The 17,452-nt window shown below is 45.8% G+C and overlaps 1 protein-coding gene across 5 annotated transcripts in view; it reads left to right on the top strand.

The window, feature by feature from the left end:
• MVB12B (multivesicular body subunit 12B) overlaps positions 1-10,423 on the top strand; it is a 786,673-nt gene extending 776,250 nt beyond the window's left edge. For all 5 annotated transcript variants that reach the window (XM_069609391.1, XM_069609389.1, XM_069609393.1 and 2 more), the window contains exon 10: positions 3,010-10,423. In XM_069609391.1, coding sequence (XP_069465492.1) covers positions 3,010-3,096 — 87 coding nt within the window. In that variant the 3' untranslated portion in view covers positions 3,097-10,423. The remainder of the gene's footprint in view (positions 1-3,009) is intronic.
• Positions 10,424-17,452: the final 7,029 nt, after the last annotated feature.

Here is a 17,452-nt window from a genome sequence, read left to right as displayed (position 1 = left end):
AACATGCTCACACTCATGCAAGTGTCGCATGGAGCCTGGAGACCGGGCGCAGCAGTGGGTGATGTTGACGCTTGTGTTGCAAAACATGCTCACACTCATGCAAGTGCCACATGGAGCCTGGAGACCGGGCACCACAGTGGGTGATGTAGCAGCTTGTGTTGCAAAACATGCTCACGCAAGTGCCGCATGGAACCTGGAGGCCGGGCGTAACAGTGAGTGATGTAGCAGCTTGTGTGGCAAAACATGCTCACATTCATGCCAGTGCCGCATGGAGCCTGGTGACCGGGCACCACAGTGGGTGATGTAGCAGCTTGTGTGGCAAAACATGCTCACACTCATGCAAGTGCCACATGGATACCGGGCGCAGCAGTGGGTGATGTAGCAGCTTGTGTGGCAAAACATGCTCACACTCATGCAAGTGCCGCATGGAGCCTGGAGACCGGGCGCAGCAGTGGGTGATGTAGCAGCTTGTGTGGCAAAGCATGCTCACACTCATGCAAGTGCCGCATGGAGCCTGGAGACCGGATGCAGCAGTGGGTGATGTAGCAGCTTGTGTGGCAAAACATGCTCACACTCATGCAAGTGCCACATGGATACCGGGCGCAGCAGTGGGTGATGTTGACGCTTGTGTTGCAAAACATGCTCACACTCATGCAAGTGCCGCATGGAGCCTGGAGACCGGGCGCAGCAGTGGGTGATGTTGAAGCTTGTGTTGCAAAACAAGCTCACACTCATGATGTGCTGCTACTTCCGATTGTCGAACCCCCTGCTCTCTTTCCTGGGGGGGGGGCGGACAGCAATCAAGGCAATATGTGTGTGCATTCCAGGGCCCCTAGTGCATTTGGGAAACCATTAGTAATGTAGAAGATGGTTTTGACAGCATCCAGGGTGTTCTGGGTGGTGTGGATGCAGATGTGCTTATGAGCATGGGACGACAAGGCGTCCAACACCTGGCTCCGGGCGGCAGAGTTGTTGTGCTGTGACATCCAGCGCATCATTTCCACCAGGTGCTGAAATGAGCCTGGGGAGAGGGGGTCGTCCTTGCACAGCACATCATGCCACTTTCGCGAGGGGATGGGGGTGGCTGTCTTGCTATTGATTGTGCTTTGTACTGGCTCTTTTGGCAGTGTCCAAGATTACTTAGTCACACTCTGGGCAGTTGGCCACCTTCTTCATGCTCTGTGCCACCTGCCACCTCTACATCTTGTCAATATCCCCATGAAGGGCTCCTGTTCACACAGGCTCATAGCCGTGATGACCAGCACGACGTTCTGACGTGTGCTTCACCCTTCTCTGAGACTTTTGTGTACTTTACAAGTGATGGGTGCAGCCGTGCCTTCACCTGACAATGATTGCTGCCACTTGTCGAGTGAAGGCAATCTTTATAGAATTATAGGTGAAGTATCGATCAACTACAAGGATCTATTGCACCAAGCGGTTGTTCCGAGTGATAGCTGATCGATAATGAGTGAATCTTGAATTGTCTTTTATGGCACCCAGAACCCCGGGGTAAAACATGCAGAATAGTTGAAAGCTACCAATCTATAATTTTATGTTTTGTATGCCCCTCCCCCGACCCCCCATGCCTCTTTTCCACCCACTGCATTATTCCATGGACCATATACAAAACATAACACAAATACCAGGTTCCCTGCTCATGCCACCTGTCACACAGCAAACCAAAAATGAAAAACCACAATTCTAGCAGCTAATTTGCTGTATACCCCTGCTGCGACATCAAATAAATGGATTATGAACTCCATAATCCTCTGCTATGACATCACAGCAGGAAACTGCATCGTTCAGAATGGGAAATAGTTGATAATGGCTTCCGATGGAAGTCCTGCACAACAGGAGGTATCGCTCCGATCTGTGAAAATAAAGGTCAGCAACCTTGCTCGAAGTTTAAAACTTGAAATGGAATAAGTGAAAGACTTTTGATATTTCTGAAAATATTCTATGTGCCATCGTGGCAGCCTTTGAGCTCAGTGCGCAGGTAGTGCCTTCCCGTGAGACTCTACATATTGGTGCAAAGACACTAATCAGAATTAACCTGCTTCTGGGAACCCACGAGAAAACCTACCCCGAACCGATGACCTTGAATTATTTTTTTTAGCATTGAATGAGCTGTTCAGAGTTTTTCTCGCCTGTTGCTGCAAAAGGTTCTTAGTGTGTGTGGGGGGGGGGGGGGTGGGAGGGGAAGGTGGTGCCTCAAAGTTGGGATCTTCCTGCATGCTCCGAGGCCGAATGAATTCAATGGGATTCTAGATTGGCTGCCGGGATAAAAATTAGACTATATATATTTGGACTTCTAAATCTCTAGCTGTTTCTCTCTTGCAATATAGTATTTACACGTACTATCGCTTTTCCTAATTTCTGCTTTTCTTAGGTTTGAAATGACCTACTTGCAGGATTTGTTTTTGCCTTATTTAAACCTGACTAAATTTGGATATTTAAAGTGAACATTAAAATGGAAGAAAAACGCCACTTTAACCCACCAGAGCCCTTTCTATCGCCAAGTTCATTAAATGCTAATTAGCAAAACATATGCCTGTTATTGTTGCCCTCTCTCAGAAAATTGCTGTATGCCATATGAATTGCACACCTGTGAAATGTAGCCCAATTCGCATTTCTCGCACGCTCGCCCTTTCTCCCAGTTACTATATCCTGGGATACTTATCAACCGAACGTTTAGAAATGAATAACTCTCCATCTTTCTTTTGACAAATTGTAAAATGAAATGTATGCAACATCCGAAGAAATGAATTTTACTGTCTTGAAAGTTTATTAGAAAAATCTGTTTTTATTTAATGAAGGTATATTTTCCTTTTAAGATTGCTGCATGCCTCTGGCATTTTTTCATAAAAAGAAGCACATTGCAATGAAATGAATGAATAGTGTGGAAGGGTGCAGTCTAGCAGTGTATGCTCCAATCGTCTTACACTGTCTTTGCAGTGCTGTCCTGCTTTGCTCTGTCCTGACTAAGTGTTTTCCTTTTTTGCTCCGTAGTATGACTACAGCTTCAGGACCGAACAAAGCGCCGCTGCACGGCTGCCTCCAAGCCCCACCAGATGTCAGCAGATTCCTCAGTCCTGAGGGTTCAGTGGAGCCAAGTGACCCAGGGAACAAAGCAAGATTCTGCGTTCACCCCCATACTACTGAGAGGGTCCTTACCCCTAAAAGGAGCAGTGTTACTGGAGATCTAACTTAAAGAGGACTTTTTTCTAACCACTCTGCCGTGCTGCCCACTCTTGATCAGTTTCAACATGTATTTTTTTTTGTGTGTGTAAATATGGACAAAACCAATCCTTTGTCGGTGGTCAACAATTTGCAACCACTTTCGGTATTCTGCAGCCGTCAAAAATGTCTTTAATATGACAGATGGCTGCGGTTTCTTCTAGCCCTGTGGATTAGTCCTACAAACTGTGCTATGGACCACCCGTGGGAAAAGTTCAACAGAAGCACTGCTTGACGTGCTGACACACTTACGTAATCAAAAGGTGGGGCAGAAGGGACAGAAAGTAAAACTCTACAATATCTCCACCTTCTTGCCTTGATCTCGTATTTAGGGGACGGTGCCAGTACGTTCAGGAACACGCTACGAAAAGCACAAGTTTCAAAATGGTGCCTGCCGGTTGGTTTTTTCCTCAAAGTCTTTTGCAGTAGGTCTCTTCAGTTTGTGATGGGCCTGGAAGCGGCAAGTACTGGCATCACTGCTCCGCTCTCTTTGATTAGCAATGTTAGCAGGAACTTATCTGAATTTCTTTTGGTATATGCAAGACCCCAGATCACTAGACAAATTCTTTTCAGCCGCGATCAGAGGGGGAAACTTCAACCGAATACTTTTGTACCAATAATCACCCTTTGCTATCCACATTGACCCACCCACCAGTGATTTTTCTTTGAAATGGAAACACCCAGCGATTAAAAACCCAATTCAGATCGGTGTTGCTTGAAAACAGACTCCTTGCCCTGTAAGAACAATAACCGCTGAAACGTTTGGATAGAAACTTGGCCCGTAAGGGTGGCTGAGAATGTTTTTTCCATCCGACTTGGATTGAAAGTAAAATTTTACACAGCTGATATTTGGACATCAAACGTTTTTGCAGGCGATCCCAGCAAGGACGTGTTAAAAGTTAACTCAATGGTTTATGTGCTTGAGGTACTTGGCCCAGCTTAGCGTATTGCTTGGGCACGGTCACGCCAGGAAACGTCATCAAATCCGTCCATCCCTTTCCACTGTTTGGATAACATCTGAAGGATCTAATGAAACCAGCTGCCACGTAAAAAAGCAAGCACTTGGGCTCATTGCGCGACTACCTCATCCGCCCCCACAGGTGTCGACTCTTCCTTCCGGAAAAAGCTGTGCATACTTGCGTTCCATAATACATAGAGCATGCAAACCACACCCCGTGTTCCACATAAGCCCATTGGGTAGGCCAGCACATTCACAACAGCTTTGGGTCTAAACACATGTCTAGTAAACCGTCCTGGTAAATAATTTCATAATAGTAGGCAGTGGGAACTGTATGCAGCAAAGGTCTGCCGTGGGCCAGGCCTTGCCTCCGCAAGAGTGTTCAAGTGTTCCATATTTTTGCAATAGTAGTGAAATGTGTGATGTTAAGACCATGCTGTTAACACAGCCCACTAGGTGTTTCCATGTGGCTCTCAAACCAGTCCACGATGAATTCAACTACCACTGGTCTATGAAGGTTGTTGCTTTGTAGCGGAGAGATGGCTTCCTCCTCTCCTGGGCCGTTCTATGTGTCTATTCTAACAGTTCTTCAGATGAATGAAAACTGCTACAGTTTGCAAGTGGTAGGTGTTCCAGTCTCAGAGACAGGACTAGGGATAGACATCGCGGCTCCGTGTTCTGAGCGAAGACAGGAAAGGCCGCCTCTTGAAGCGATGGCTGAAAGCGATCAAAGCTGAGGGTTTCCTAGTGTCCGAGCCCTTGCCACTGGAAATAGACAGACGGCATCATGCAACTTTATCCAGTATTGTTGAAGTGAAATTTCGAGGTCTGCCAGTGTAATGTGCTTCACCTCCGCTGGGTTGACGCGCTGGTGAAAGACCGGGAAGAAAGGCTGGCTTCCATTTGGAACATCATTGTTTCGTGGTTCTAAGAGTTGAATCCCAGTATTTGTTCTTGCTGGTTCTGCCAACGTAATTCCGTATATTTTTCCTCTTTGATGTGTCATTCAATGTGTTGCCTTCTAGACTTGCGCTTTGAGTTAAGGTGTATTAACATGATCTTGGCGCTTTTTATCCGTCCTTTTTAATACTTGTGAAATAAGATCGGCCATGACGTTGTTTCGTCAGTGTTCAATCACCACTGTCCAAAGTCTTGAATTAGTTCATATAACTTTGTCTCCGGCTATGAAATTGGCTCCTACGTTCATACGTGCGGGTTTAGTCGCGCCGCCAGCTGTTTCTAGGCACACGAATGCGAAAGAATTCCTTTTTTTGCTGCAAAAGTGGATTTGGCTCTGCAGACTGTCCAACAGCCGTGCAGCCTGTAGGGTTCCGTCCTGCAGAGCAGTGTGGCATACAGCAGCGCCCTAATTTTACTTTCTTGTGTCGGAGAGAGTGGGGAATTTTGTATTGTAAATAGCACAGGTTGTCCAACCAATAAGCAACAGTGTTTGCCCTTGTAACAAATGTTGCTATTGTAGTTCTAAAGTAACTTCAAAGTGTGGTCACACCAATGCACTGAATTTCTTTGCACAACCTTTGGGTATCTTGTGGTTTTGTATTTGAATAGATGGTCCACCTCAGTATTTCCCCAAGTGTTTATGATCACATATATTCACATAGATGTTTGAGTCTACATGCGTAACCCCATTCATATAACCGGGGATCTCTCTCTGCGACTAATAGTCAAAAGAACGCCATAATAACAGCCACCATCCGATATTGACCCGGAGAAGGAGGGGGGACAGGATAGAAAAATAATTAGATTGTTAATGACTCAAATATTTAGTTAAGGTTGATGAGGTCTTCTGCTGTAAGTAGAGGACCGTTGTTTTTAATGACCATTGTGAAATGACCTGCTGGTATTCCCATGACCTGCTGGTATTGCCATTATCTGCTGGTATTGCCATTGTCTGCTGGTATTCCCATGACCTGCTGGTATTGCCATTATCTGCTGGTATTGCCATTGTCTGCTGGTATTCCCATGACCTGCTGGTATTGCCATTATCTGCTGGTATTCCCATGACCTGCTGGCATTCCCATGACCTGCTGGTATTCCAAGTGCTGTTTCCAGAAGGCAATCTTCGCCAAAAAGACAGTTTGAATAGTTCAGCCTACATACATTGGTGCTGAAGACTGCCTGGGTATTTTTATTGGGTTACCCTAATCCCTTTGGTGGTGATGTCTTCATCAGATAACTACACAATTAGTTGAATCGGATGCACACGAAATATGACTTTATGAGGGTTATTGGACCCGCGTCCAGAATGTAGGCTCAGATGTGCCGATGACGTGGGCACCTTTGAGAGATGCCCCCGCCGGGACAGCACCTGGCACGTTGACAGCAAGTCACTGCATTATGCATGAAGGTATGCTTTGTCGCCATCCTTCTTGCGGCATGATTTCATCTGATGCGGAGGGTGCCCTTTGATTTCAGGTTAACCCACAGCCATCAAGTGATTTGAGCAGAGGGAGATGCATATGCTAGATTCCCCAGGTGATGCATAGTGTTCAAGAAGCAATTCAAGCATATTAAGGAAATCCCATGAAAGAAGAGAACAGCCATCTAGAATAATATGTTAGCAATGTTTTAAGAAGATGCCTGAAATTTCAATATTTCTACAGGAGTTTAAGAATGTTGCAGGAAAAGCATCCAGTTAATGGCCTCCCACCGTCACTTTGATTTTTCCCCCTATGCACGTTATTTGTCATAACCACTTCATGGGTGTCTAAAGCCTAAGTCTATCTTGCCGATTGGTCACCATTTGAGTCCTCAGATCAACACAACTCGACAGCGCTGGGAGTCCCGACGCAGGCCGGCTACGATTAGAAACATTTCAAATACATCAGTAACATCTTCATAATCTACGCGCTTCTCTACAGCCACTGTACTTATGCACACAATCCATACTGGATTTGTTTTAGCCAGTGTGTATTTTATTTTACTTTCAATGAGGACCCATAGCTGTGATCGTTGACACATTTTAACCTAAATTTGGGTAATATTAAATATGAGTAGGTTAATTGTTTTTGAAGGTTTCACTTTACATGAAGATTTTTACATCAGAATATCCTCGGGCAAAGCTACCTAAAATATTAGAAAGCTACGAGATTTTTAAATCTGCCGGAAATGTAATTTGTTGTAATCTGTCGAGCAAACATGTGAATTTGGTCATCTGGAATTACTTGGGTGGGAAATTGATTGTTCGCGATCCCTACTTCACATTTTAGCACTTGCACGGATGGTGTGTCTAGAACATTTTGTACCGAAAGACAGGTGTAGAAAATGGATCCAGTTCTGGCCACTGCTCCTGGTGCTGTCTCTCTAGCTAACAAGTTTGGAAGTTGAAAAAATGCATGCAAGCACATATTGTGGGCATGTCACCCATGCCGGAATGACACACTCCTGCCTCATCGATTTGCACAACTCTAATTCAGTGTTGCAGGCCCCTGGCACACGTATGAGTTGGGGACCGTTTCCAGAACTTCGTTTGGGAGCAAGCACATGCACCTATAAAAGAACATCATTGCAGCTTTGTGGCCCCTCAGGGCCATTGAGGTTCCCCCCCTGTTACCGGTCAGAGAGCTTTGCATTTGTGTACCTGAATGTAGTAATGTGGCCTTCTTTGTCATGGTTTCTTGTTCTGAATTTCTGCTTGAAACCGGAGATGCGATCTTATGCAAGTCCACAGCAACAGGGGTAAGATTGGAAGTTCCGTACCAGGAGTATGCGCTGGCCTGGACACACCCTTCGCCAGTGTCCCGCCCTGTCCAGATGACCACTGGCAATTCTTGAGGATTCCACAGGCAGTAGTTGGGGGACGAAGCGAAGTGGAGAATGAACAATCTTTGCAGGTTGTGTGACTTGCAACATCACAACAACTTGACCATCAATTTCCTGTGTGAGGGTAGATTTCATGTAAAAACTATCCTTTTAAATCCACCCCTAAACGCCATTCGTTGGAGCCCGCTCATTGCACACTGAAGGAGGCTGCATCTTTGTACTACATTCTATATTGCCACTAAAATGAAGTGGGTAAGGGGTTCTGGACTTCTCTGATAAAAAAAAAAAGGCACAGCTGCTTTGGAAACCAGGCCCTTTTCTACACGTTGATTACTTGGGTTTCGTAACTACACCCTCAAAATGTGCCTCTTTCAGCCAGTTCCAAATGTATAGACTCTGGGTTCCATTGCAAATGAAGTGGCTGTTCGCATAAGGTCCTAAACTGGTAGTTTTTGCGACGTTTATTTCCTGAGCCCCTTTTAACTGTGTCTGTATGTTGCCCGCTGCATAATCCCATCGCCCTCAGAGGCGTCTTTCCACTTCATTTTACCCAGAAATGTACAAAGCTCCCATGTGCAGTTTATTGACCGCACGCTAATAACAGCCTCAATCTATTGACAGACATCCATGCACTCTTACCCCTAGATTTTAAGCCCTACATCTGGTTGGTTCGTCTTTATAGAATAGTAAATATTCCTCATTGTTACAAGACAATGTGCTTTTGTAGTAAGGGACTATATGATGTCGACGACATTCTATCACATGGTTTCCTGTCAGGCACAGTACATCACACTCCCTACCTAATGTTTTTGTCCCTCAAGAGGTCCTACCCTTCTTACTCACTGAACAAATGGCCTGGTTTTTCCCTTTGATCACTTACGCGGCATATTAAAAGTACTTTTTGACCTCTACAATCCTATTTTTCAAAAGTGCTTAAGCGACGCCCATGTTTAGAAATCATTACGTTGAGTTTTGCTGTATGTAGCCCAATGCCGCTCACTCTACTGTAAATTGTGATTCTACTTGGGTGATCTGTGCAGCCCCTTTTGATAGTTTCCAAAGTAATTGACAATGCAATAGTGTATCAGTTCTTGTTTTTTGTTTTGTTCATCAATACATATGGTTCTTGGTATCAGGCATGCTGAAAGCGAAGTATTGTAAAGTGCTGTATTTTTTTCTGGCCAGATGTTAAAGACTGTGAAATTCGCTCATTCTTGATGCTGGATGCGCGTGCCGTACAAGTAGCTACAAAGTGTTTTTCAGTGTGAAAATTGTGATGGATGTTGTTCATATTTGATTGACAAGTCTGGCCATATTATCCTGGTCGATATTTGCATCTGTATGTAGCACTATGGACTGCTTACTCAAGGCTTTTGCTCCCGTCTACATATATATGGATATATGTATATATATAATGTGGCAGGTTCCCGTATCAACAACTTGAGAGAGTCCATGCATGCAGAATTGTGAAACCCAAAATTCATTCACACAAGGATTAGTTATGAAACGAATGCTTTCTGTCTAGAGAACACACACGTGCCAGTGTTTGGGAGCATAAACTGATTTGAAACTCGGCATTGAGTGAGATAAGCAACATTTGATGTGACTTGGGCTTTGCGTGCTCACTTGCAGTTGACATGGTGCAGCAACGTTTCGTATCAGAATGTCATTTTTTTCGATATTATAATGGATTGTCTCCTAAATCAAGCCAGAGATTGGGAAAAATGGATGACACATTTTTGTAGCTCCCTCTGTAAGCTTTGGCATTTGCAAAGTTTCTCAGGGAGTTTTCAGCGCTCAGTTTTTTTTACCTTGAGACTAATGGGAAGCCCCACTTACTGACCTGAATGCGTTCAGGCTTACTTACTATGTAGTTAATGTTGCAAAAGTTAGAAAGTTTGCCAATAGAAGACCCTGTCGGTTAGATTGAACCCGCGATTGTCAATAGAACAAACGTTTGAAAATGGTGGTCTACCAATGGAAGAATGAGCAGATATTAAACTGATTGAGGTTCCTAGTTGAAAGTGACTGTTTAGACCTTTAGAAGTGGCACACGAATGTTGATGTTAAATTGTCTTTGGTTTCAGTGCCAAGTCACCGGGACGGCCTCTGGAATCAACTCGTCCTTCTGATTGGTGGGCATAGTGAAGTTTTGAATTAATCCCTACAAGAAACACGATAGCTTGGGTTTTGTACAGTTCTGGGGCTTAAAGTGTTAACGTTTATGCTGGTACAAGGATTTCCAATGTTCTACCTTTTTGGTTGGCATGGCAACATTGATACCCCGAGCACTCCAGTTCCAGATGTGTTATCAACTTTTATATTTATTTTTAGAAGAACTCTCCTGCCTTTTACAAAGGGAAGTTTCTCTGTGTGATAACTAGTCTGTATTATTATTATTTGTTTCTTAATATTATTTGTTGAATAAAAGTTTGTTTTAACTAGTTTGTGTCTTCATTTTTTTACTGGATGTCTACAGAAATATGTCAAGAAGGAATATTGTTCTTTGCTTATTTTTCAATCAGCGCGCTTCGAGGACTTATCACGGGTCGGTTCCACGGCCATGATATGCCTATTATTTACCCCATTAGTGCATGCATTGCGCAGGGCATCCCCTTAGCCCCCCACCCACCAAATTTGTCATGTTTTCACAGGTAGTGATTCCTGGGTATTAAGAGCTACACAAGGGGCCCGAAAGGAACGTGCATGTCCATGCGGGAGACCCCGGGCCTAATCATGCAGATAGGCAGGTTGGACCGTGCTGCCCCTGCCCGCACCACTGCATGGGGGTTGGGGGCATGTGAACATCAGCATCTGCCAACCCTCTGTTAGTGGTGGGACTATTACGTGTCTCCTCTAATACATGGCTTCATGGAATTGGTGGTCCTGTTGGCAAGGGGCATCTATCGTGTCTGCTGAACCTCCCCTATAATGCTAATAATTCCAAGTAAAGCGGTGGAACCCTATAAATGGAAAGGCAATGTGGCCTGAACCCCTAAATCTGAAACAATGCATTTACACGTTTAATCAAACAATAACAAGTTTTATTTACAGTTCATATAAGGAAACCAGTTGGAAGCTTGTTTGACACAGCTGCATGCACAAGCCGCTGTGCTGTGTGCCTAGTTTCATATTTTGTGTTTTGAGTTTCCCCGCTCTGTGCAGCGCTGGTGGTCGCTTCAGGCCACCTTGAATTGATTGTATGGCCCGAATTTAATTGATTGTTTTTTCCTCCACTGATTTAGGGAATGGTGGTTGTGACTCCACTTATTCTGCTGTTTGCTTGAGTTGGTTCATATGCACAGTATGTTGTTGAGCGCTGTATGGGAATGTGGTGTGTCTGGATGTGATGTTTGCGATGTTGAATGATTTTTTTCAGGTCATTTTCTATTGACATGTCTTGCTGCTGCATGCACTATTGAATTATTTTCCTTACATGATGTTATTTTGTGATTAAACATCTACAATTATTTGTACATTCATTGTTCCAGAGTTAGAACTTCTAGAGTTTCTTCCCACGTTTGTTCCCAGAATCTGGAAGACAGGGGCGCCTGCCTTTCTGTGTACCTGGAATGTGAACTCTCAGCCCAACACAGGCCTCTCGAAAATGTCGACTTTCACAGATTTCGCTCTGCAGGGGGTTAGAGGGGGCATTAAGTGTAATGAAGCTGGCCTGCTTCGGGTGGGGAGAAACTCGGCTGTTGATGTATCCATATCCATATTGTCAGCCTCTAGCAATCACATTAAGTTTCCCCTCTCCACTTTTGTCCCAGGGCAGGCTGCTTCTTCACAAATCGGTGCTGTGCTACCGGGCAGTGGCTTTTAACCCAGATCTTTTATTAATATTAGAGGATTTATTGAGTGCAGACCTAGCTTCGGGAAGCAACGGAGCGCTTTACAATCATAGAGGCAAGAATAAGGTTAGCGAGCATAGAAACGGGAGTGGGGATCTAACAGCAGGGGAGAGAGTGCAATAGCACTGGATAGACGAGTAACTGGGGGAGGGGGGGAAGCAGTGGGCATCAGATCACACAGTCTCCGGTAAGGTGGGGACAGAAGATCTTGGACAGTGAGTGTTGATTGCACTGGGTGACAGAGTTCTGGTGGCCGTCTTCTGCCAGTTGTGCCATGCCTTGAAGCAGTACTATGCCCTCATTCCCAAACGTAGCGCCACTAATTGCCCACGTTCAGGAAAAGTGAATTGCGTGTGTAGCATATGAGGCTTGGGAATGCAGAGGATCACAGGCCCAATTAAACACCTGTCTCTCATTCTTCAAAGGAAGTCCCTCCACTTCTGAGTTCCCAAAGTAGAGAAAGCCTGACAGTAAGAAGGACACTCAATGCTGCCACCAAAAATGTGTTTCGTTGAGATTAAAAGGAAGGTGACATTGTAATTGGAAGGTGTCACTATTAATCTCCTTCCTGTATACAATCACAAAAAGCTACTCCAAATAGTTTGAAAACATTTATGAATTTCTTAAAATTTTCCAAAAGTGATCCAGTGTTTAGCAAATTCACCATTAGCATAAAGTCAATTTTTCTATTCTCCAATAATCCCCTTTGTAAAGATTTGTACTAGTATGTCTCCAAACAAATTGATGTTGAATTTCCACCTGGGTCGGTCTAATGTTGCCTGCAGGTGTCTGCTCTTCATCCTACTGATAGCAGCTTCCTGCAGCACCATTTTTTCTTTCTGGCAGTCAGTATGGCTAGTCAGCCATATTTGTTAAGGGCAGTGGCAAATGTAGAATTTGGTCATTTTATAAATGCAAAAGGTATGACATATGCTATTCTGACATCTGCAGAATTTTGACATCCAATGAGGGCTGTGGTGGCTCCCTTGCAAAATAGCTTTTCCAATAATGGAGACAGCCGAATCCTGAACACATTGTATTCAGTTCTGAGTTGGCTTGTATCTTGGCTTGCCTCAAGCCTACTCTGTATGCAGATTATGTAATTCCAGCTAATCCTCTGAGACACATTTCTGGTGAAGCGCTTCTACCTATCTATATTCTTGCTAACCTCTCACTTACCCAAGTAATATCCTCTTCCTGAGACTCGTCGGATTATGCCCCGTTCGAAGAAACCCTCACTGGGTGCTCAGGTCAGCCAATCACTAACGTACAATTCTTTAGTAAGATCTTAGAAAAGGTTGTTTCCGATCAACTACTCTCCCATGCAGATCAGTTGCATCTGCTCTACATCTATTGGTTGGGATTCCGTGCGCTGTGCGGGACTGAATCCACTAGGCTGCAAGTGATGGACAGTGATTTCCAAATTACAGACTGCAGTGATGCCTGCCTCCTAGGGTTTACAGCAGCGTTCGAATCAGTGAGACGCAAGGTTCTTTATGGTATTCTCAATGCCTGCATACGTGATTGGGGGCGGGGAGGGTCTGGTTCCAAGTTGGATTTACTCCTTCATAACTCAGAGATCTCAAGCTATCCTGGTGGCTGTCCGCTCCCCCACCTTTCATGTGTTATGTGGTGTTCCACAAGACTCCTTCCTTTCACTTCTTTTGTATGTTCGGTATGTGGAGCCATTGGGGCCGTCTTTCACCAATATGCCAACGATACCTACCTTTAGATGCATGTATCGTTGGTTGGGGACATCAAAAGATGAATCGGAAATTGATGGTCGGATGACTGCAGCCAACCAGAAATGTAACCCTAGGAAGACAGATTTAGTTTTTTTAACCTCTCATAATAAGGAAGAGTTGGTCTCTCCTTGAAGTTCATTAACTTAAGATGGAGATTTGCCAGTCCTCCCTCACTCAGAAAAATGCCTTGGCTTCTAGCTTAGCAGGAAGCTCTCACTGAAGGGACATGCGGTTAAAAGGCCTAAATTGCCACATTTCACTTTTCTCTTCTGAAGCAAATGAAGCCCTTTGTGCTCTCAGACCTCCTTAGAAGAGTAATCCTATCATTGGTATTGTCGCATATTGACGGAGAGAACTGCCTTTCTTATGGGTGCTTCTAAGTGTGCTTTCATCCCCTGACTGCTTCTTCATCTACTGCTGCACTGGACCCGGAACAAGGAAGCCTGATCATATTAACTCATTCTTAGCCGAATCTATGAAGAGTGTTCGAAACTAACTGTTCAAATCACATTTACCACATTCATTTTTACCACGAAATATGCAGCGGGTTCTGCTGCAGCCCCAATTCCACCCCAACCCAGCCTCTCACTCCCCCGTTTCTATATAGCTAAGCCCAACCCACCATCTTTTTATTTAGCGGTAAAAAAATAAAAAGTTTTAAAAAATGCGATTCGGCCAGTTCGAAAGTTGAACCAAGTTGGCTACCCCTAGAGCTGCATTCCTGGGGAGAGGCACGAGACCCCAGCCTGAAAAGTAACAAACGACAATTTGTTTAGGGAGGGAAGAAAAAGCAGGGGCTAGGGGGAGCCCTGGGCCGGTGCGGCTCGTCCATAATGGGTGAGGGGGCGTTGACCCAGTGGCCCCCTCACCCATTGTGGAGGAGCCAGCCCAGTGATACAGAGCGCTCCCTCAGCTGCTTTTTCCCTTCAGCTGCTTTTTCTGGCTGAACTGTCAATGGGAAACATTGATTCCCATTGACAGTTCAGTTCCCCAACCGCACATGCTCAATGAGCCATGCAACTTTATCAACTTCCTTTCCTCTCCTGCTATCCCTTCTTGCCACTCTCTGTCTCCTCTGCCACCCCCTGATGCTTCTCTGACTACCCTGCCTTCTCTTCCTTCCTCCTCTGGCCATCCTCTGGCACCTCCAACACTTCCACAGGGTGTACCTCTGGCCTGTACCCCTCCCCGAAAGTCATTCAAATGTGACAACCTGCTCCACATCGCTACTCTCAACTCTCGTTCAGCTGTCAAACACTCCTCTGAAGAGCTTGATTTGGATGTACTTGGTCTCACGAGATTTGGTTCACGGCCAGCTCTGTCACGAGTTTTGACACTCTCCATCCCGATGGCTACAAGATCCTCTCCAAACCCAGAACCAACCAGGTGTAGCCTTGATTTTCCCAGAGTGGATCCCTGCTTCTATCATTCCAATGCAGCACTATTCCTCCTTTGAATGCCTGGTCTGCAGGCTCTCCATCTCTTCTGGCCTCTCTCTGTGTGGGCACTATCTACAGGCCACCTGTCCAGGTCGTCCTCTTCCTCTCTGAGTGGGCTGACTGCTAACTTTAAAGCAGACAAATGCTATGCTGCACAATAGGAGCACGAGTATATCACCAACCTGTCTCAGGTACTGTAGTGTAGAAGAATTGAGAATATACCTAGTCACCCCTCTCTTCCCCCGACTTAAAGGCGGGGGCAGAGTGGGGTTTCCAGGGAAACCCTTGTGGGGAATAAAACCCTGGGCTTGCTGGCGGGGGTCTTGAAGTGCAGGACTCAAAGCTGGTCCCAGGATGCAGTACCGCTGTGAGGTCTTTAAGGAGGACACTGCAAGGTAAAGGGAAATATAAGTATATGTGAATTATGGATTTCTCTCCCCCAAAGATGGTCAAAAGAGGATTAACCCTTTAAGGACGTCTATGAACCGCCCCCCGTGATTGGTGGTCAGTAGCCTTCGTGGATACCACAGGGAGTGTGAAATGGCGAGGCCTACATGAGATGAGATATGTCGGGTAAGAAAAAAGGAAATAATGTTCGTTGGAATGCAATGCGAGAAATGCAATCCTACCGTGTATGAACTCTGTGTTCGTGAGCAAAGGGAGGCTGGCAGGGATGATGGAGCTGAGAGCAGCGAATTCTGGGAAGCATAGTCTGTGACAGTAGAATGTACGAGCTGCTTGACGGCTTCAGAGAAAGGAAGGAGAAAGTTTAATGATTAGATATGGATTCTCGGGGGAACCTGACCCTAATGAACGGAACGTACCGAAGCTTGGTAGATACTTATGAGCATCGATATAAGCGGGACTGAAGCGGGTGAGAGAGAGGTTGCGGGAAGGCAACGCACTGCTGTGTGTATAACGAAAGGAAGAACAGGGTTAACCATGTACGTCAAAATGATGATTCTCAAGGAGATGGGTAGAGGTTCAGTAGAAGCGAAACTCGCGGAGCGTGGCCACGAAGGGAGTAGCAACGCAAAGTTGCTCTGACTGGAGGTTCTGAAGTACCTCTTCTGATGCCGGAGGCGGAGCCAAGACTGAAGGTTCCTGGCTGATGCCTGCACCGTTGTCTATCGATGGCGGTGCCATGTTGGGAGGAGCATGAAATACTGCAGCGAAATGCCTTCAGCGACACCACACCAACCACCAATGATGATGAGACATCACACTGACCTTTAATCCTCGGTCCTTTCCTCTACCACCCAACTTCTTCTCCTCTGAGACTTGAACATCCACCTGGATGCCACCAGCCCTTCTTCGGGACTCCTTTGTAACCTCTGCAATTGTCTCTCTCTATTCTTCCCTCTGGCCCAACTCACTCTGCAGGGCACACCCTGGGTGTTCTGATCTCCTCAGACTTTTCCTTCTGTAACCCTCTCAGCACTCCTCTCTCTTAGAGTGATAATTTTCTCCTTTCTTCCCACCTCCCCCCCGCCCCAGAGGTCAAGCCGACTCCAGCACTGCCACCTACCTTCTCGGTCATCCGACCCATGAAGCATGTGTCAGTTGAGGCTTTTCCTGCTACTTTCTCTCCTCCTGCACCTTTGCTTGACCCACACCCTGGCACAGCCCTCTCTAACCTTCATCTCTGTATCTATAACACTCTGGATGTCCTTTCCCCCGTCATGAGGTTCCGCTTGAAGCCCAAATCCAAGTGCAACTCTTGGTACGATTTTGACCTTGCGGCCCTTAAACGCAAGTGTAAGGTGGCAGAGAGAAAGTGGAGGGTCTCGGGTGCACTCCTTTACAAACTGGCCTGCTGCCTGCTCCAAAGGCAGTACAACTCTGTCCTCTCTAAGAAGAGAGTCTACATCCAAGCCTGCATCTGTGCAGCATCTAACAACTCGGCCAAACTTTTCAAAATCTGCAAGAAGCTGGCCAATCCTGCTGCAGTCTCTACCTCTCCTGTTCCCTCCCAGGCCCTCTGCACGGCATTGGCCTCTCATTTCACTACTTAAACTCAGGACATACCGTTCACCTTCTCTTCCTCTACCTCCTCTTCGTCCTCCTCTACCACTCCTGGCCCGTCTTTGGCTGTCTCTCCTCCTTTCTCCTCCTTCCCCCCCCGTTCACCCCTGACAATGTTCCTAGGCAAGTCTGCTCTATGAAAGTCTCATCAAAGCAGGTTCTCCTCTGCTCATCCAGAACAATCAAGGACCACATCGACACCCTTGCTCCAGCCTTGGCCGATTTCTGCAATCACTTCTTTGCCACTAGAACTTTCCCCTCCCCCTAAGCGCTCTTGTGCACCCCTTCAGCCGATCCTTCCTCTCCGACTAACTATCGCCGTATCTCCAGCACTCCTTTCCTGGCCAAACTCTCGGAAAGCTGGCCATCTCCCAGCTTAATCTACATACTGAATCTGTTGGTTGCCTCCAT

The sequence above is a fragment of the Ambystoma mexicanum genome, chromosome 8 (assembly GCF_040938575.1).
Source record: "Ambystoma mexicanum isolate Mex_15411 chromosome 8, UKY_AmexF1_1, whole genome shotgun sequence".
Classification (NCBI taxonomy): domain Eukaryota; kingdom Metazoa; phylum Chordata; class Amphibia; order Caudata; family Ambystomatidae; genus Ambystoma; species Ambystoma mexicanum.
This window is presented reverse-complemented; position numbering and strand designations above follow the sequence as displayed.